Raw genomic sequence first — 17613 nt, 5'->3', positions numbered from 1 at the left:
CCGATGGGGGGGGGGGGCGGGGGCTCCCGTGGCTCGGCGCACCCGCCTCCCGCCCCAGGAGGCGCGCTCGGTGCACACAACGCTCGTGCACACAACGCTCGTGCACACAACGCTCGTGCACACACTTTTATTGTTTCCTGGGGCGGGGGCGGCCCCGGGCAGGCTGGGCAGCGGGGCGCCCGGGGGTGCGGGCAGAGCGGCGTGTCCGGCGTGTCCGTGCGGCGAGCCCGTCCCCTCGCGGGCCGCGCCCAGGGCGGCTGGGGGGCCTCGTGCTCAGCGTCCAGCCTGTGGCCAAAGCGGCACCGTCCACACTCGCGGCGCGGCAGGGGTGCGCAGCCGCGGCCGCTCACGGTCCGCCGCGCTGGGGCGCGATGAGCCCGTACTGCACCGCTTTCCCCAGGCAGGCGGCCGCCGCCCCGGCCACCGGGCCGTCCTCGCCCTCGCCCCCGGCCAGCACCGACAGGATCTCCAGCACCTCGCTCTGCATCAGGGCGCCGGCCACCTCGGGCGAGGCCTCCACCATGTTCAGCACCACCACGGCCCCCCGGTGCCGCAGCTCCCGGCTGGGGCTCAGCAGCAGGGCCTGCAGGATCTCCAGCCAGTGCGCCGTCTGTGGGAACAGGGCCCGTGACCGCCAGGCAGCAGGCGGGAGCCTGCGGGGAACTCGCCCGCCAGACCTCAGACCCACACCAGTCGCCGCCCTGCCGGGGCGCCTGCCCCAGCTCCCCGCCCCCACCCAGAGGCACTGACCACTTGGGGAATGCGGCTGCAGAGCGAGGGCCGCATGGAGGTGAGCATGGCCAGGCCCCCGGCCGCCGCCCGCCGCAGCAGCTCGTCGTCCTCTCCGCTGTACAGCACCAGCAGCTTCAGCCGGTCGTTGCCCGGGGCTTCGAAGAGGTCCTGCACCTGCGAGCAGACGCGGCGGCGTCAGCTGGCCAGAGCCAGCGGCACAGGGTCTCCGCGCGCTGGCCGCCCGGGCCGACACCCACCTCCTTGCTCACGGCCAGGTTACTCATGCACTCCGTGGCCGCGCGGCGGATCAGCTCGTGCTCCTCGAACATGTAGCCCTCGATCATGGGCACAGCCTTCTCCTTCAGGATCTTCTGCCTGCGGGGCCCAGGGGCCTCATCAGAGCCACCACCCCAGTCCTGGGCCCCCACACCACCAAGCCCAAGGGATTTCCTGGGTGACGTGCACCGAGGTCTCCTAGGCACAGGCTGCGGTACTTTCCACACATCTAACCAGGCCTCAGGCAACAAATTCCTCAAAACTGGGAGTTAGGGGGTTGGGGCGACGGCAGTGCTAACCCTGGGCCCACGCCCTGCCCGCCCTGGACTCTCGTAACCCTCACGACAGGGGAGGCACAGGGGAGACCATCCTGACTGCTCTGCAGAAAAAGCAGCAGGCCGATAGGACGTAATGCGTTCGCCGTCATGGCGGACGGAGTTAACCTGGCGCGTGCAGGGAGCCAGCACTGGGTGCCAAGTGCCTCTACAGGAGCTTTCTCGTCTGAGTCTCCTCAGCACTACCCCGTGAGGCAGGCACTGTGACCAGCCTGCTTCGGAGGAGGAAACGGGCCGAGTGGCTTGGTCACGGGCTCCAGGTGACAGGCTGGTAGCCAGCGGGGCCAGGCCTCCAGCGCCCTCTCCCACCTCTGAGACCCAGGGGCGCCACGGTGACGCCCACAGAGGCAAGTGAGCCAGGAGCGCTTCCCTGACTAGGTGCTCGAGCGGGTGTGTGCGCTGCCCAGGCCCCACACCCCAGGCCTCACCGGAGCCGCTCGCTGATCCCCGCCAGGTTAGTCAGCGCCATGAGCGCCTCGAAGTTCTGCAGGCCCGAGCAGTTGAGGTGTAGCAGGGAGACCAGGGGCCGGACCACTTCATAGATCTGAGACACGAACCCCATCAGGCTGCCTGCCCTGCTCCCACAGACCCCACTGGTGGGAGCCCCCCCCCCGAAAAAGCCATGCCCCTCACCAGCCCACCAGTAGGAGTCCCACTCCACCCGGTACCCCGCCCTGGGGTTCAGCAAAGCTGCCAGTCCTGTGGGCCCAAGGAGCACAGCCTGGGGAGGAGGGGGGAGGGCAGGGAGACACGCACCCGCTCGCCAGGAAAGGTCATCTCCGGGTTGGAGGTGATGGTGAGCTTGGCAAGGGCCTGGGCAGCCTTGGTCTGCCCCACTTCGGTGCCCTCCAGGGCCAGCGGGAGCAGAGCCTGAGGAGACAGGCCTGTCAGCATCAGGTCTGAGCCCGAGCGTGGTGCTGACCTCGCCCCTCCTCCCGCCGGGCCTGGCACAGCCGCTCATGGCCAGCCTCCTCGCTGACGTCCCCCATTAAGCCACCCAGACCTTCCCAAAGCACCTGTTGAGGGCCCGGCCTGGACTGTGCTGGGCCCTGGGGCTGTGGGCTCGACAGCGCGGGGAAGGAGAGTGCAGGGCGTGACTAGGCAGGACTGTGGGGCCCAAGGGCCACCCTCCTCAGCATCCCCCCACTCGGCAGGAGGCCGCTGGGGCTGTCCCACATCCAGCACTAGTCTCGTGTAACAGCTGCTGAGTCCTGCCCTCTGGCCCCCCGGGGCCCTCCACGCCAGCTCACCTTGCCCCCACCCTGAGCGACCACAGTGCCGCGGTCCTCGACCTCTTCCACCAGAGCCAGGAAGACCCTGCGGGGAGAAGGCAGTGGTGGCGGGGTGGGCAGCCTGGCCACCGGCAGACACCCCAATGGCAGCCCAGCGGGGACCCCCCGCTCCCGGCCACACCAGGACCTGCTCCCATGGCCCCACCGCGGCGCGAGGCCTGGAAGGGCAGGGCTGGGCACTGCGCAGCGGCGCACCTGGAGAGCAGCTCCCTGCAGGAACTGGTCAGCACCGGGCTCTCGGTCTTCACCATGCAGGTCAAGGCTGACACCACGCCTGCCGCCAGCAGCTTCTTCACCCGAGCACGCACGAAACTCGGTTTGTCCTGGGGAAGGAGACAGCCGAGCGGAGGGGCCTCAGCTGGCCTGATGGGGCGGGGACCCGCTGGGGACAAAAGGTCAGGCCTGCTGCCGGGACGGCCCTGGGTCAGCCGGTCCTAGTGAAGGGAGACCCAGAAACCCCCACCGGTGGCCCCTCACCTTGGGGTGCTGTTCGGGGACGTGCTGCTTGGCGTACTTGGCCAGCTCCACCATCTTGGGGTCGGGCTCCTCGTAGTCGTAGCTGTTGGTACAGTTGACCAACGCCGAGGCCACGGCAAAGAGCACTGACCGCTCCTCAGACTGCAGGGCAGGGCGGCGTGGATGAAGGCGGCCAGGCCCCAGGTCTCCCCTGCCAACCCCTCAGGAGCTCACACACGCGACCAACCCAGCTTCCCGAAGAGATCAGCCTCCCCGACGCCGCTGGTGCCACTCCAGCTGCCTGCCCTCCCTCCCTGGACCCCAGGAGCCACTGGCCGAAGTGTGCCAAGAAAAGCCAGCTCAATTCTAGACAGTGTCCCCACCCGTGCGGCGCTACCCTGCTGAGCTGGAACAGAGCCTTCAGGGCAGCCTCATCCTCCACAAACTCTTCCTTCACGTCGGCATCGAAGGTGAGGTAGGCCAGGCCTTCCACTGCCCAGCGCCGCGTGCCCGCGTCGATCTGGTCATTGCACAGCCACCTGGGGACATGCGGGGTGGGGGCGGCCATCAGGACTGGGGCAGGAAGGCTTCTGCCAGGGGCTCGGGCCTCCCCTGGACATCACAGGACAGGATGAGGGTGGCAGGGGAGGGTAGTGGGCAGACCCCCGCCTCCACCAGGCCCGCTCACAAGGGGAGCTGACGAGCCCGGGAGACTTACTTTCGACACTGCTTGGCCAGTTTGAGGGTGGAACCCTCAGCAAACTGCTTCATGCTGAAGTCGGTCCCTCCAGCCGAGCCGAGCTTACAGAGCCCCTGAGGAAGAGACGACGCGGCTGGCTGTTGGCCTCAGCAGGGCGGCTGCGCTGGGCTCCCCCGCCACCCTCCCCAGAGCATGGCCACGTGTCCTGGCAGCCGGCAGATGATGCCCAGCCATGGTGCCGTCCTGCTCCCGCCCTCCCCACCTGCACCCCGACAGGCTCCACTCTGCTCCCCGTCACCCAGTAAAGCTCTCCACCAACAGAGCCATGGTGTGAGGGACAGGATGGGTGCCTCCGCCCGAGCCACGGGCCTACAGGCCACGGAGAAGCCCAGGCCTCAGCGCCCCACAGAGCACCGGCATCCCCGAGGAGCCAGCCGACAGCAGGTTCACAGGGCCGGGGGTCCCCCCAAGCCACCGGCTCCAGGCTCCTGCAGGCCTGGCCTTTCCACAGCCCAGCCTGGCCTGGATATCCGGCCCACCCTTCCTCACCCCACCCCACGATCTCCCCCCACTCAGGGGCGCGTGTAGCCCCGCGCTCTGCCTCCTCTGTGCACTGGCCTGAGGCCCGCAGGGGAGACGTGCGCCCCCCGCGTCTCCGCCGACAGCGCGTGCCGGCACGCCCACCGCCGCTCACCACCAGCGCCCGGATGCGGATGCTGTCCTTCTCGCTGCGCTTGTACAGGTCCTTGAGCAGCGAGACGCCGTTGGCGGTGATGAAGGAGGCCCGCTTGGCCTTGCCGGCTGCGTGGATCAGGGCCTCCACGGCCACCAGCTGCTGCTCCTCCTGCTGGGAGGCACACAGCGCGATCACGCTCTCCATGACGCCGCTCAGCTCCAGGGCCCGGTTGCCGGCTTCGCACGGGCCCTGCAGGAGGCAGGACACCGTCTGGATGGCCCGCAGCTTCCCGGCCAGCCCGCGGCCCTCAAACCAGCTCCTGAGGGGCACAGGGTGACAGCATCACACCGAGGCCGGCATAGAGGGACTCCCCCCTGGCCCCGCACGGGCTCGGCGTCTGCACTGCGGGGGCCAGAGCAGGCTGGGGCAGTCGGCCTTGATCGGCCGCAGTGACCGACGTGAGGGAGGCTCCCCTGAGCGACGGGCAGACGCAGGGTCGCAGTCTCACCGCAGCGTTGCGCCTCCCTGTGCCTATTACAACTGGAAGTTGTTCTGTCCGTGTCCTAATTTGCCACCAGCTGTGAGTCTGTATGGGGAGGCCCTGGGGGGGGTCCCTACCGTGCCGGGCAGGCACAGGGTGAGGGCGTGGGACAGGCCAGGTGGGCTGATGGCGCCCGGGAGGCACCGAAACGACAGAACATCTAGGAGGTCGCTTTGGAAGGAGACGTGGCCCCTGGCCCTCCGGCCCCCAGCCCCTCCTGCTGACGCCCCAGGGCGGAGGGACGGCCTCACCTGATGTAGTTCTCACAGAGCCGATGGAAATTCTCCCTCTCGGCGTCGCACTTCAGGTCGTCAAAGAGCTTGCTCAGGAGGATGGAGGCACTCATGCGGCTGTCGGCGGTCACCGAGAGCTCCCCGGGGGGGTCCTGCACTGCACCCCCCACCTCCAGGATCTTCCTCAGGCCTGAAAAAACACCCCACTTAGACGGCAGAATGCGGGCTCCGTCCTGAGAGGCGGCAGAGTGCACGCAGCGGCTGTGGGGGCCGGGGGGAGCCACACACACAGGGGCAGAGGCTCCTCAGGGTCAAGCGGAGCGGGGACCGCGCCTGTGCCCGCGGGACCGCTGGGCCACAAGAGGTGAGAGCGCCGCCCTGTGCTCGCGTGGAGCATCTGGGGGGTGGGGAGGGGAGATTTATGGCCAGGCCTCACTTCGCGCCTTCACGGGCTCCGGGGAAGCAGGGTTTCAAGCCAGACCATGGTTAGTGAAAGCCGGCCCCCGACAGCGTGGCTCCCTAAGGCCACTGGGCTGCCCCCTCACAGTCACAGAGGGAAGACCTGGGGCGAGAGGCCACTCCCGGGGCTGCTGTGGCAAATGCCAAGTGCTCATCCCCTGAGAGCAGAAGCCAAACCCCCCGCCCAGCTCTCGGCCATGGCTGAAGGTTTAACTCTACGTCCCCCGAGGGGACCACAGGCTCAGGTGGGGTTCAGTGAGGGGACAGCAGGGCGGTCACGCCGGGGATGAGCCGGCCGCGGACACTCATCCCTCTCTGACTTTGGGTGGCGTCGCCTACCTTGGTCAATAACCCAGAGGGTGAGGCTGTTGTCGGGGTCCTTAGGAGACTTCCGGGGCACCACTTTAATCAGGAGGGTCAGGGCATTGTCTCGGCCTTGTCCGGAAACCCCCACCTCGGTCAAGAGCTCCAAGAGGTTGCTGATGAGGACCTTCAGCTCCCGGGCAGGGTCTGGCAATGAGACGGCACTCTGGGCTCCGCGGGCCGGCGCGGGCCGACCCTGAACTTCTCCCATGTGGGGGAAACAAACCAGAGACATGGGGGGCAGGGGCCCACATCCTGGCTCTGAGCAGGCCTCAGCCAACCCCGAAGGCACCAGTAAAACGCTGTCACCAAGTCCTGTTCCCGAACAACCCCCACCGCAAGCCTGGTCTTGAGAGAACGCGCCGGCCCGCTCAGCCTCTCCTGCTCCCTAACAGTGGCACCCAGGGGACCACTCACCCACGATGATGGCGCCTTCTTTGCCATGGAAGCCTTTCCTGACGCCTTCCTTGAGGGCGTCAAATATCACCTGCAGTAGGTGGCAGGCAGCCAGGGACACAGCAGGGCTTTCCACGCCCAGGATGGAGACCACACGCCGGGTTCCCAGCACGCTCAGCGTGGCCACCGTCTGGTGGGGGAGCGGACAGGCTCTGGGTTAGCAAAGGGCGACCGTAGAGACGGGGACTCGAGTGTGGTCGGGAAACACCACCTGAGTGGAGGGAGCAGTTGCCTGCGAGAACAGTGGGCCTGTTCCGGGAGACAACAGGTACCCCTTGCTCAAAAGAATTCCAGAAGATTCTGGAAGAACACCCACTGCTTCTTGCCCCCTTGGCGCCTAACAGAGCCAAGGAGAACTGCGGCCCTGAGAGCAGCTGTTTGGCTGCCGACTTCCCAGGAGGAGACACGTACCCCAGGACAAGCCTCGTCTACCCGGGCCCTCCCCGACACCAGCCTGCAGGTGCTGTCAAGGCATCGGCACAAGGCTGCCCCCAAGGCTTGCCCCCGTTTCTAATGTGGAAAGCCCAAAAGGCCCAGTGGGAGCATGCAGTGTGCCCAGGACAGCAGGGGGCGGGGGGGGTGCCATGGGGCAAGTCCCTGTCCTGGCCCAGGCTGCCTCCACTGGGCTCGGAGCCCACCCACTGCCTGGGCCAGCACCGAGCCCGCCCACGAGCTCCCAGGGCCAGGCCCTTCTCGGCGGTCAGTGTCCCGGCGGTGGGTGAGTCACTGGCCACTCACTCCCGCCAAGGCACTTCCGGGGGTAGAGAGGTGCCCGGGCTTTTACCATGTGAAACCCAACCCTGGCCCGGGGCAGTTTCTGCTCTCCTGGGCCCTGTTCATCCCAAATCACGTTGGCCTTTCCTGAGATGCTGCAATTTTCCCTCTCGCTGGGTGTCTCCCGAGACTCTCTCAGCCTCACCTTCCTTTCAGAATAAGACGAGGAGTGGATGGACACGTGAACAGATGGACGCATGCACCCAGGCCCTAAGGAGACCCCCACCCCACCTACCCGAGACTGGTGCTCCGAGCAAATGCCGACCAGTGTGCGCAGGGCGGCCAGCATCAGGTCAGGCTCCCCTGTGTCCAGCAGGCGCTGCAAGAGCTGTACCCCGTTGCTCCGGAAGATCTTCTCAGCCCCGGCATCCTCCCGGGCCAGCACCACCAGGTTCTGAGAAGCCTGTGCCGGAAGCAGCACACCTTAGCGGGCGGGTGGGCGGGGCACTGAACTCTGGACCTCACTGCTTCCGCACAGCGGCTGAGCCACCGTGGCCACCAACGCGGCCTCTCTGAGCTTCCCTTGCCGCCTGTGTAAATAGGGGAAGGCGCCTGTTCTAGAGTTGATGGCGGAGTCAACGGGCCTGAGAGGTAGAGAGTCCCCTGTACCCTCTCACCCGCGGCTCCTGCACAGGGTACTCAGGGAGACCTGGTCTTCCTGGGCTCACGCTCAGGTGCCAGTCCTCGGCCAACCTGCTGGGGCCCTTAACCCGGCGGCGCCTCGAAGAGTGGTGCATGCAGACTAGCAGGGCTCCTGGGCCAGGTCAGCCCAGGGCAGGGCGCGGTGGAAGGCAGCCCTAGTGCAGTTGGGTCCACTGGCTCAGCCCAGGGCCAGTACCTTTTGCTTTTTCTCAGTGCCTTTCTCCTGGGGGTCCAGCAGGATCTGAAACATCTGTTCCACCTTGGCATCGGTCGAAGACATGTAGCGCACCTGCGACAGGCAGCAGAGCACCTAAAGAGCCACCCCTCTGGCCAGGGACATTCCTGCTGACTTCTCGGCCCCTCCCGGGCCTGGTTCCTGTCTCTGGCGGCACCACGAGGAGGTGCGGCTGACAGCCAGGGCCTCACTACTCTGGGCAGGAGGAGACTCGTCCGGCAGCTGCTCCCTAACCCCCTGCGGCTATTTTCCTTTCTGAGCTACTTCCCGCTTGGGCAGCAAGACTGCCGCCCATGCTGAAGGCAGTGCCGTTCAGAAGAGAGCATCCGGAAGCCGGGAGCCAACCCCCTCCTGGGGCACCATGCCCTGCCGAGGCACCCCTCACACCTCAGGCCGGGGAGCCGGCAGGTCAGGCAGTCAGAGCTCATCACTGATGCTCCTTCTAGCCCCAGATTCTTTCCACACTGTTTAAAAACCTGAACGTGCAAAGCCATCGGAGGCCCTCTCCCTCCGGGACCTGGGCGAGGGCAGGACAGACACCTGTGCCACAGCCCTGTGCCCCTTGCGTCACGACAGACGTGACGAATCGATCACGGCACACTCTCCGCCTGCACCAGGCCACCTGCTCTAGTTCCTCCCGTAACACAGGGCTGCAGGCAGCCCCTGCCTGCCCCACAGAGCTGGCACTGATGGGGAAGCAGGAGGCTCTCTCAGGTCTCATTTTCACAATCCTTGCTCCCATCGTGCCAGCATTTTAGCACCAAATTATCTGGTAAATTCAAGCTTGCGTAGGCTCCATGGGCCTTTTCTCCAGACTTTTACACGTCCATGCTACACAAAGCCCCCCTCTAAAGAAAAACTAGCAGATGAAACGAAACATCCTTCAAAAAGGGCCTTCAATCCTGATCTTCTATCCATCCACATATCCCCGTTATCATTTAATGTCACCTTTTTAAATTTTTCTTTCACATTTACATACCCGAGGAGCCCCACCACACACACACCCCCCCATGGTGCTGTTTTGGGTGTGTACGTGGAAGAAAGTTTTAACGTGTCTGCTCTCCACGTCCACACGTGCTGCCACCTGTCCCGGGCCCCACAGCTCGGGAGTTTATGCAGCCAGTCCCGTCCTCACCACTGCAAACAAGGCTGATGACAACACACCCAGGCCCGCTTGGGTACGCAGACGAGGCTTCTCTAGGGCAGACGGCAAAAGGGCTAGACCATGGAAGACGCCCATTTAAAGTTTTAAGAGCTACACTAAGGTCTCCTTAAAGAGCTGTGCTGGTTTACACCTCCTCCAGCAGCCCTGGGTGAGCCCACGTTCCCCCAACGTCACCCGGTGTCTGCCTCTCTCCCTCAGCCAAGGGTACAAGCTTTACACAGTCTGAGAAACACACCTCTGAGAAAGCGACCCCTCGCTATGATTTAATCTGCTTTCCCGGGCTGCAGGCAGGGCGAGCATCAGGCCATAAGCTCATCTGCTTGCCGCCTCCGCTCCAGGGACCTTGCAGACCCGGGACCCAGGTTGGAGTCCCCGGGCCCCACCCGCTGCGCTCTCCCGCCACTCTCATACCTTCTCCTGAATCTGGCCCCCGATGCTGCGCAGGGCCTCCTGGAACACCTTGTTCTTGGGCTCCAGGCTCACACATCTCTGCAGGTCCAAGACGGCCTGGTCCAGGCGGCCCAGCTTCTCCAGGGCTTGGCTCCGCCGGTAAAGTGCTTTGACGTCCCCACCATCCTTTTCAATGGCTGAGCACAAACAGGAGCCCTGTCAGCGCCCGGGAGGCCACCGTCTCCAGGCAAGAGCAGGAGGGACAGATCTCCAGCGCCAGAGGAAGACGGGGACGAAGGTGCGGCTCAGCACTTCGGCCTCAGAGAAGGTGAGCGCAGCTGCAGAGAAGGAAAGGCCCGCGGGAGTGGGAAAGAGAGGCGGCGGAGCGCCGGGTGGCAGGAGAGGGTGTAGGCGCTGTGGTGCCCGGCCCTGCCCACCAGAGCAGCCCCGGGCCCGGAGGGCCCGCGCCCCTACCTTTGGACGCCTCCTTTTCGGCCTGCTCGTAGTCCTCCTGCGGGAGAAGGGGCGGGAGGGCGGCATGTCCCCTCGGGGAACTCCCGGCAGCGGGGCTGTGCTCCCGTCACCCCACCCCGAGCCCCAGCACGCCCGAGCGGGGTGGCCCGGCAGTGCGGGCGCGGGCGCGGGCGCGGGAGGAGGGCGGGCGCGCGCGGGCTCGCTCACCAGCTTGAGGAGGCAGGCGGCCCGGTTCCGGTGCAGGACCGCCCGGTCCCGGGGCGGCGCGCCCAGCGCCAGGGCCCGGCCGTAGGCCGCCAGGGCGCCGTCGTAGTCGCCGGCCTGGAACAGCTCGTTGCCCTCCGTCCGCAGCTGCTCCGCGGCGCGGGCCTGCGCGGGGCAGAGGCGCCGGCGTGGGCAGGGGCAGGGCCCGGGCCGGGGAGGGGGGCGCGGGCGGGGGCGGGGGCCGGGGAGGGGGGCGCGGGGGCCGCCCCCCGGGGTCCCCGCGCACTCACCGTCATCCCGAAGCGACGTGCGGGCGCGCAGGCGCAGTCTGCGGGGCGTGGGGCGCTCCCGGGGCCTCCGCCGCGCGGCCCCGCCCCGTCGCGCGTCGGAGGGGGGCGGGGCCGCGGCGCGAGGGGCCGGCTGGGCGGGGCGCGGCCCGGGCGCGCAGGCGCCGACGGCTCCGGCCGCGCAGGCGCAGACCGCCCCGGCGCGCCTAGTTCACCCCCGCGCAGACCCGCAGGGGGCGCGCCGCGGAGGACCGCGCTGGAGGCGCGCGGCGCCGGCGATCCGCGCCCCGGCCCCGGCCGGGACTCCGACTCTGGCCCGGGCCTCGACCCCGGCCCCGGACGCGGCAGAAGTGCACGAGGTCTGCGGTCATCAGCGCCACGAGCAGCAGGCTGTAGAGGCCCAGCGCCAGGAGCGGGCCCGGGCCCCTGCGGGAGGCCGTCAAGAGGCCGTCGGGAGGCCGTCGGGAGGCCGTCGGGAGGCCGTCAGGAGGCCGTCAAGAGGCCGTCAAGAGGCCGGCGGGAGGCCGTCGGGAGGCCGTCAAGAGGCCGTCAGGAGGCCGTCAAGAGGCCGGCGGGCCGCCCGCGAGGCCCGCCGAGACGAGGGGCCGCGCGCGGAAGCCCGGGGCCGCGGGCAGCCCGAGGCCCTCCCCGGGGGAATCAAGCGTCACCAACCCGACTCGCGTGCGGTGCCGCGGCGCATGGCCCGCAAGAGTCTCTCGTCCCGACACCCCGCACTCCCCGCACCCGACGCCTGCGCGACCCCGGGGCACAGCCCTGGGCCGCTAGTCTGCAGGCGACAAGCCTCCCTCCCCTGAACTTGGATCAGGCGCCGCCCCGTCGGCGTTCCAGGGCTCCGGGCCGGTGCTCACCTGAAGATGGGCGGGGGCGGAAGGGCGGACAGGTTCACCTGGTACAAGGCCTCGAATTCGCGCAGGGTGCAGCAGGAGCCCCCCGCGGCCCGCAGGTGGCAGCAGTAGGCTTCCTCCGGCGCATCCGAGAGCCGAGGGCAGAAGAAACCCGGGTGGTGGCGGCCCTCCGCATCCCTGGTGGTCTGGCACAAGTGGGGGTGGTGGGCCAGTGCTGCTGGAGGGACAAGGGGCTGGAGGCCGGCAGGAAGGGTGTCCACACCGTCCCCCCCCCCCCGCACCCTTTCGGGAGAGTGAAAGGGATCAGCCATGGGCTGCCTCCTCCCCAGCAGCTCCCCAGAGCACCTACCCCTGCGGAGATGGGCACGAGCAGAAGGCTGTACCTGAGAGGTCGGTGGGCTGGGCCAGAGTCACCCCGCTGAAGAGTACCAGGAGCCCCACAGACAGGCCTGTCAGCAGAGGGCCCAGACTCCCCGGAAAGCCCATGAGGGGTCACCTCCACCTCGGCCCTGGTCCCAGGAGGCCCAACATCACTCCTCCTACGCCATGGCTGCAGACAGTAAGGAAATAGAGATCAGAGCCCCACAGCCCCTGGGCACACGGCACAGACCTGAGGCTTCTCTGTCACGGGCCTTGAGAGGGGGCGAGAGAGACTGAGTTTCTATCTTCTCTTGGAAAATGGGAGGCCCAAGGGTTTCTGAGCTGGGGGAAAGGCTCAGAAGACGGGCAACGGGAGAGAGAGAAGGTGAGCTGTTCGCCCGAGGACAGACAAGCATCAAGGGCCGGGTTCGCTTCTCTCCACCCACCGTCAACTCTCAGGCTGTGCTGGAAGCCTTGGGAATTCTGGCCTCTCCGTTCCAGGCCCCGGAGACCTCAGCCCAGCAGTCTGGAGCTTCCTTCCCTCACCTCTGCCTCGTGGCAAACTCCGGGACTAGCCGAACGCAGGGCGAGTCCTTTCCTTCCCGTGTCCGCTGCGCTTCTGCCCTCGCTGCCGCTGAGGCCCGAGGCTCCCTGCCTGGTTGGAGGTTACTTAGCAGCCGGCCAACCCCTCGCCTGGGGAAAGCTCTGCGGGCCCCAGGGCTCCCCCAGCCGGGGCAGTAGATGCCCTCCCCAGAGACACGAGCTTTCTCTGGAAGGCGAGGCCTCCAGGGCGGGGCTGTCCCGAGCCCTCCCTCGGACTTCTCCCACAGGGCTGCGGGCAGCTGCACCGCTGGTCGCCGAGGGCCCGGGCGGGTGCCTGGGGGAGGGGAGGAGCCCTTCAGCCCAGGGAAGAAGCGCAATTCTGTCCTGGTGTCTGGAGCAAGGACACTTCTCGCGGAAACACCACAGCTGCCCGGAGCCCCGGTCCAAGCAACGAGGCTGGAAATTTCCCCGGGTTAGCCCTGGGGCCTGCCAGGGCCCAAAGGGGAGACTCCTGGCCTGCAGCACCCAGGCCCACCCCCTCGGGGAGAGCTGCTTGAGAGCACGGAGACCGCAGGTTGCCGCTCGGGGCTGGTCCCGGGAGCCCCAACATCAGTCCTCCGGGGCCGCTGCGGACGGCCGGGGAGTGACTTTTCATGGGCCGAGGGCCGCGCCCCCTCCCCCAGGGGGACCCCGGGCTCGGGGAGCTGCCGGGGCCGCGGCCGCCGCGCCCTCCCGCCCGGACACGGCGCAGCCTTGTTTCTCTCCCGCCCCCGCCCGGGGGGCCGGCGGGGATGCTCGGGGCGGCGGGCAGCGCGGCTCTCGCGCCGGCCGGTGGGGCGCGCCCGGGCCGGCCTCCGCGGCGCCAGGGGGCGCTGTGGACACGCCGTGGGCGCCCCGCGGCGCGATGGACTCGGAGCTGGCGCGGCTGCTGGACGCGGCCGACTTCGCGGCGCGCAAGCACCGACGGCAGCGGCGCAAGGACCCCGAGGGGACCCCCTACATCAACCACCCCATCGGTGGGGCGGCGCCGGGGGAGGGGAGGGGGCACCGCGGTCGGGGACTCGCCCGGGGCCCGTGTGACCGCCCGTTCGCCCGCAGGGGTGGCGCGGATCCTGGCGCGCGAGGCGGGGGTCACGGACGTTGAGGTGCTGCAGGTAACGCGCCCGCGGGGGCCGGGGGCGGGGGGGGCCGGGAGGGGCGGGGGCCGCGCGGCTGACGGGGCCGCCGCAGGCCGCGCTGCTGCACGACGCGCTGGAGGACACGGACGCCGCCCCCGAGGAGCTGGAGCGGCGCTTCGGGGCGCGCGTGCGCCGCCTGGTGGAGGAGCTGACGGACGACAAGGCGCTGCCGCCGGCCGAGCGCAAGCGGCTGCAGGAGGAGCGCGCGCCGCGCCGCAGCCCCGGGGCCAAGCTGCTGGCGCTGGCGGACAAGCTGCACAACCTGCGCGACCTGCAGCGCTGCCCGCCCGCGGGTAGGCGCCCCGCCCGGACGCGCGCGGGGGGCAGCCGGGGGGGGGGGGCGGGGCGGGGGGCAGCCCGGGGGGGGCGGGGGGCAGCCCCGGGGGGGGGCGGGGGGCAGCCCCGGGGCGGGGCGGGGGGCAGCCCCGGGGGGGGGGCGGGGGGCAGCCCGGGGGGGGGCGGGGGGCAGCCCCGGGGGGGCGGGGGGCAGCCCGGGGGGGCGGGGGGCAGCCCGGGGGGGGCGGGGGGCAGCCCCGGGGGGGGGGCGGGGGGCAGCCCGGGGGGGGCGGGGGCGGGGGGCAGCCGGGGGGCGGGGCCCCCCCTGGTCCCGGCCCGCCTCAGGGCCGCCCGCTGTCCCGCAGGCTGGCCGCCCGCGCGCGTGCACGAGTACTTCGAGTGGGCGGCGCGCGTGGTGCGCGGGCTGCGGGGCACGAGCGCGCCGCTGGAGGACGCGCTGGCGCGGCTGTTCCGGGAGCGCGGGCTGGAGCTCTGAGCGGCCCCGGCCCGGCCCGCCCGCCCCCAGGCCCGGGGCCCCGGCCCGCCCCGCGCCCGCCCCATCCCGCCCGCACACCAGGCCCGGGGCGCCCGCGCGGGGGCGGCGGGAATAAAGCGACTTGGGTCAAGCTTCGGTGGCTGCTGCTCCTTGTCCGGCCCGCGGAGCGGGGGGGCGCCCTGGGGTCCGGGGGGCGGGGGGCGGGCCCCACGCGCGGGCGTTCCCCGGAGGCTGAGCGACAGGCGCTGCCCGAGGCCGCCGGGCCCGGGCCCCGCCGGCGGGGACGGGGCGGGGCGGGGCGGGGCGGGGCGGGGCGGGGCGGGTCTGGGGCTTCCGCCCCGAGGAGGCGGCCGTGGGGACGCCGCGGGGCCTCAGCTCCGTCCCGCCGCGGCGAAGCGCGGGTTTCCCGGGTGCGGCGTCGCCCGCGAGGTCGGCCGGCGTCCCAGGAGCGCTCCGGGCCCGGCGCTCGGCGCTGCCCGCGCCGCCGCTCCTCAGCGCCCGGCCGCGGCGGAGACCCCGGGGACGGTCCGGCCAGGCGCCCCGCGCCCCGCGCCCCGGCGAGAGTGGCCCGCGCTGGGCCAGGCCCCGCCGGACGCGGCGGCAAAGGCCCGGCCCGAGGTTTCTGGCCCGGCCCGAGTCCGGGGGCCGCGAGAATACGAAGCTTTTAAATTCAGTGATTGTTTTTAAGAAATGAAATTTACAGACACCTTTTCACATGACCGGCCCGGGAGCATTTTCGGGACACGGCGTGCTCCGCAGGCGGCCACCCCTGCGGACGGGCTTGGAGGCCCGCACAGCCCCGCGGGAGGGCGCGGCTTCTCTCCGGGCGCCCCTTTCTATGAACAGCTCAGTTTTGTCTCCGGCTTCTCTCTACACCGGCCGTGCCCAGCGGCCGTGCACACACATTTCCTTGTGCCTGCATTTCGCCCCAACAAGAACCTCTTGAATAAATGCCTTTCTGGCCCCCCTGGTGGCACAGGGGCTTGAGAGGCAACTGTCCGCAGCCTCTGCAGCACGCGTTCAATCCCCGGCCGGCCAGCGAGCTACGCACATGGCGCGGCAGGCCTCTCCCGTCTCCCCGCTGCTCCCCTCAGCAGTGTCTTCAGTCCGTCTGCCTGTTCTGCTCCCCGCTCTGTCTCTGGTGACTCCTCTCACCCCCCGCACCTCTGGCCTGTACCCCAGTTCTTGTGTGCACACTAAATCAATCTTTAAAAAAAAAATGCCTTTCTAACATTATTGCTATCCAGGATTTTAGTTCCTCTTTTTAAGTTACAAAATGCTGTATTTCATGGCCAATGATGCCGTTAGTTTTATGCGCCCAAAAAGCATCCATTCTTTTTTGCTGATGAACATCTTTTTTTCTTCCACTGAAGCTGCAAAATCTTGGTCTTTGCCTATCAAAAGATATCATCTCCCCCCATTCTTGAGTGACAGTGCAGCTGGCACTGGATGCAGGGGTGCTGACAGCCCCCCAGGCTGAGTGTTTCATCTCACGGACTCCCCGTAAGGCTGCCAGCCTTTCATCCGTCTCTCCTTTCTAAGGCTTCTATGTTTTCTCTCTGGTTGATTTTTTTTTTTTTAAAGATTTATTTATTTATTTACACAAGCACTGGGTACAATCAGAAGCGCGGGAGGGTGAGAGGATTCCCCAGAGCCAGAGCGGGGAGCAGAGCAGGCAGAAGGACCGAAGCACACTGCCGAGGGGAGCAGCGGGCGGCAGGAGAGGTCTGCGCGCCATGTGGGACCCTCCTCCGGTGGCCGGGGAGCAGCCGGGGATCGAACCGGCGCTGCAGAGGCTGCAGGCAGCTTCGCAACCCAGCGCTCAACCGCTGCGCCACCAGGGAGGCCCTCTCTCTGGTTGATTTTTAGAGTGAGGATTTTTTTTAATGGCAGCTTTCTTGGAACTCAGTCATCTCTTTCATTCTGAGAATTCGTGTTTTTCTTCAACCTGAAAACCCATGATCTGATTGTTTTCTTCTTCTCTCACTAGTCTCTTACAACTGCTGTTAAAGATTATGTCAAAGCTTATCATCATCCTGTCTCTCTTAGCGTTTCTTATATTTTCCTTTTATCTTGTATATTCGAGTGATTCCTCTATTGTATTTTTCAAGCCCACAAAGTTTGTTTTGTTTTCTAAAATCTCACCTGCATCAATCCAGTGTCTATCCCTCACGTAGATTTTGATGCAGCGTTAGTTCTGGCTGTGTGTTGAGCCGAGGCTTCGTTTGCAGCCTCGCTGGCTTTCCTGCCCGTGCTCCTCACTCAGAGAGGCTGACCTCCCCGGGTCAGCCCCACCATGCAAGGCAAAGCCTAGCGCCCCCTGTCCTGAGCCGGCAGGTTCCTCCTGAGCTGCATCGCCCCACCTTCTGCTCAGACCCTGGTTGGTCTCTCCATTCTTGGTCAAAAAAGCTGCCCTCCTGCTGCATGGCGCTGCTGTTCCATCTTCAGTGTCTTACTCAGCATCCTGAGATGTTGGGGGTTAGGGAGCGGGAGTTTGGGGGAGTACGCCCTTTGTTTGAAGGCACCGCCCCAGCCATTCTGACAGGAGGCCCCAGTCTCTCCTCCACTGGAGAGTTTCTCAAGGCTTCAAGAGTCGCCTTGGCTTAAATCTGTCACATCCCAAAGGCCCGAGGAGTCCGCTCCAGCTGCACCTGGGTTTCCCAACTGCACCGGGTTCACGTTCATTTCTGGTTTAGCTCGGTGAGAGAGGGCTGCAGTCAGGAGCCCAAATGGACAGGGAACCTCAGCGGCCCCCCTTCGTCCTGACACCTGGTAGGCTCTGCATCCACTCCCGCTTTGTGAAGTACGTGGTGTCGCCACCAGCCTCTCCTCCCCTCTTAAGTGTTTGTTCAGACACTTGTTAAGGGAAAAGTCAGTGATTTTGTTCCCTGATTTGGACGATGAGCCTCACATGGCTTTCCCAAGTAGACACGTGACGTCAGCTCAGCACAGGGACGCGTGGGCAGCAGGTCCTGTTAGGTAAAGATGTTGGCGCTCTGTGTACTTGAGGTTCTACGCAGCCAGCTCAGAGCGGTACGGGCCTGCTCGCCAGGATGGCAGGACGCAGCTCTCCGCTCTGGCTCCCCAGCCACGCAGCTCCGCCTCCACGGGAGCTGGCCGGTGGGCGAGGCCTCAGGCCCGGGCTCTTATCCAGTCCCAGGAGTTCCGGTTTTGACTCAGAATCGAGGCCTCCGCGCCAGAGCA

General features: G+C 67.5%; 2 protein-coding genes across 2 annotated transcripts; one reads left to right on the top strand and one right to left on the bottom strand.

Moving 5' to 3' along the window:
- Positions 1 to 126: 126 nt before the first annotated feature.
- UNC45A (unc-45 myosin chaperone A) lies at positions 127 to 8215 on the bottom strand (the record flags this gene model as incomplete). Its single annotated transcript, XM_084253445.1, has 16 exons — positions 127 to 610; positions 751 to 906; positions 990 to 1107; positions 1772 to 1887; positions 2100 to 2213; positions 2594 to 2660; positions 2831 to 2958; positions 3113 to 3253; positions 3489 to 3630; positions 3810 to 3904; positions 4486 to 4786; positions 5260 to 5431; positions 6040 to 6210; positions 6481 to 6649; positions 7529 to 7696; positions 8132 to 8215. 16 exons carry the CDS (start codon positions 8213 to 8215, stop codon positions 347 to 349), a joined length of 2406 nt encoding a protein of 801 aa, XP_084109571.1. The 3' UTR covers positions 127 to 346.
- A 4958-nt stretch (positions 8216 to 13173) lies between these two features.
- Positions 13174 to 14462, top strand: HDDC3 (HD domain containing 3). The gene is made up of 4 exons (XM_084253912.1): positions 13174 to 13475; positions 13558 to 13613; positions 13690 to 13930; positions 14279 to 14462. Exons 1-4 carry the CDS (start codon positions 13364 to 13366, stop codon positions 14407 to 14409), a joined length of 540 nt encoding a protein of 179 aa, XP_084110038.1. The 5' UTR covers positions 13174 to 13363; the 3' UTR covers positions 14410 to 14462.
- The last annotated feature ends 3151 nt before the right edge of the window (positions 14463 to 17613 follow it).

The sequence above is a fragment of the Talpa europaea genome (genome assembly GCF_964194135.1).
Source record: "Talpa europaea genome assembly, chromosome: 14".
In the NCBI taxonomy this organism is placed as follows: domain Eukaryota; kingdom Metazoa; phylum Chordata; class Mammalia; order Eulipotyphla; family Talpidae; genus Talpa; species Talpa europaea.
The sequence above is the reverse complement of the archived record's forward strand: the minus strand, read 5'-3'. Positions and strand labels throughout refer to the sequence as shown.

What these genes read in the sequence shown, in the direction of transcription:
- HDDC3 (XM_084253912.1), top strand. Translation starts at nt 13,364, where the DNA reads ATGGACTCGGAGCTGGCGCGGCTGCTGGACGCGGCCGACTTCGCGGCG. An exon ending in CGGACGTTGAGGTGCTGCAG is followed by an intron (nt 13,614 to 13,689) that starts GTAACGCGCCCG and finishes GGGCCGCCGCAG; the next exon opens with GCCGCGCTGCTGCACGACGC. An exon ending in GCAGCGCTGCCCGCCCGCGG is followed by an intron (nt 13,931 to 14,278) that starts GTAGGCGCCCCG and finishes GCTGTCCCGCAG; the next exon opens with GCTGGCCGCCCGCGCGCGTG.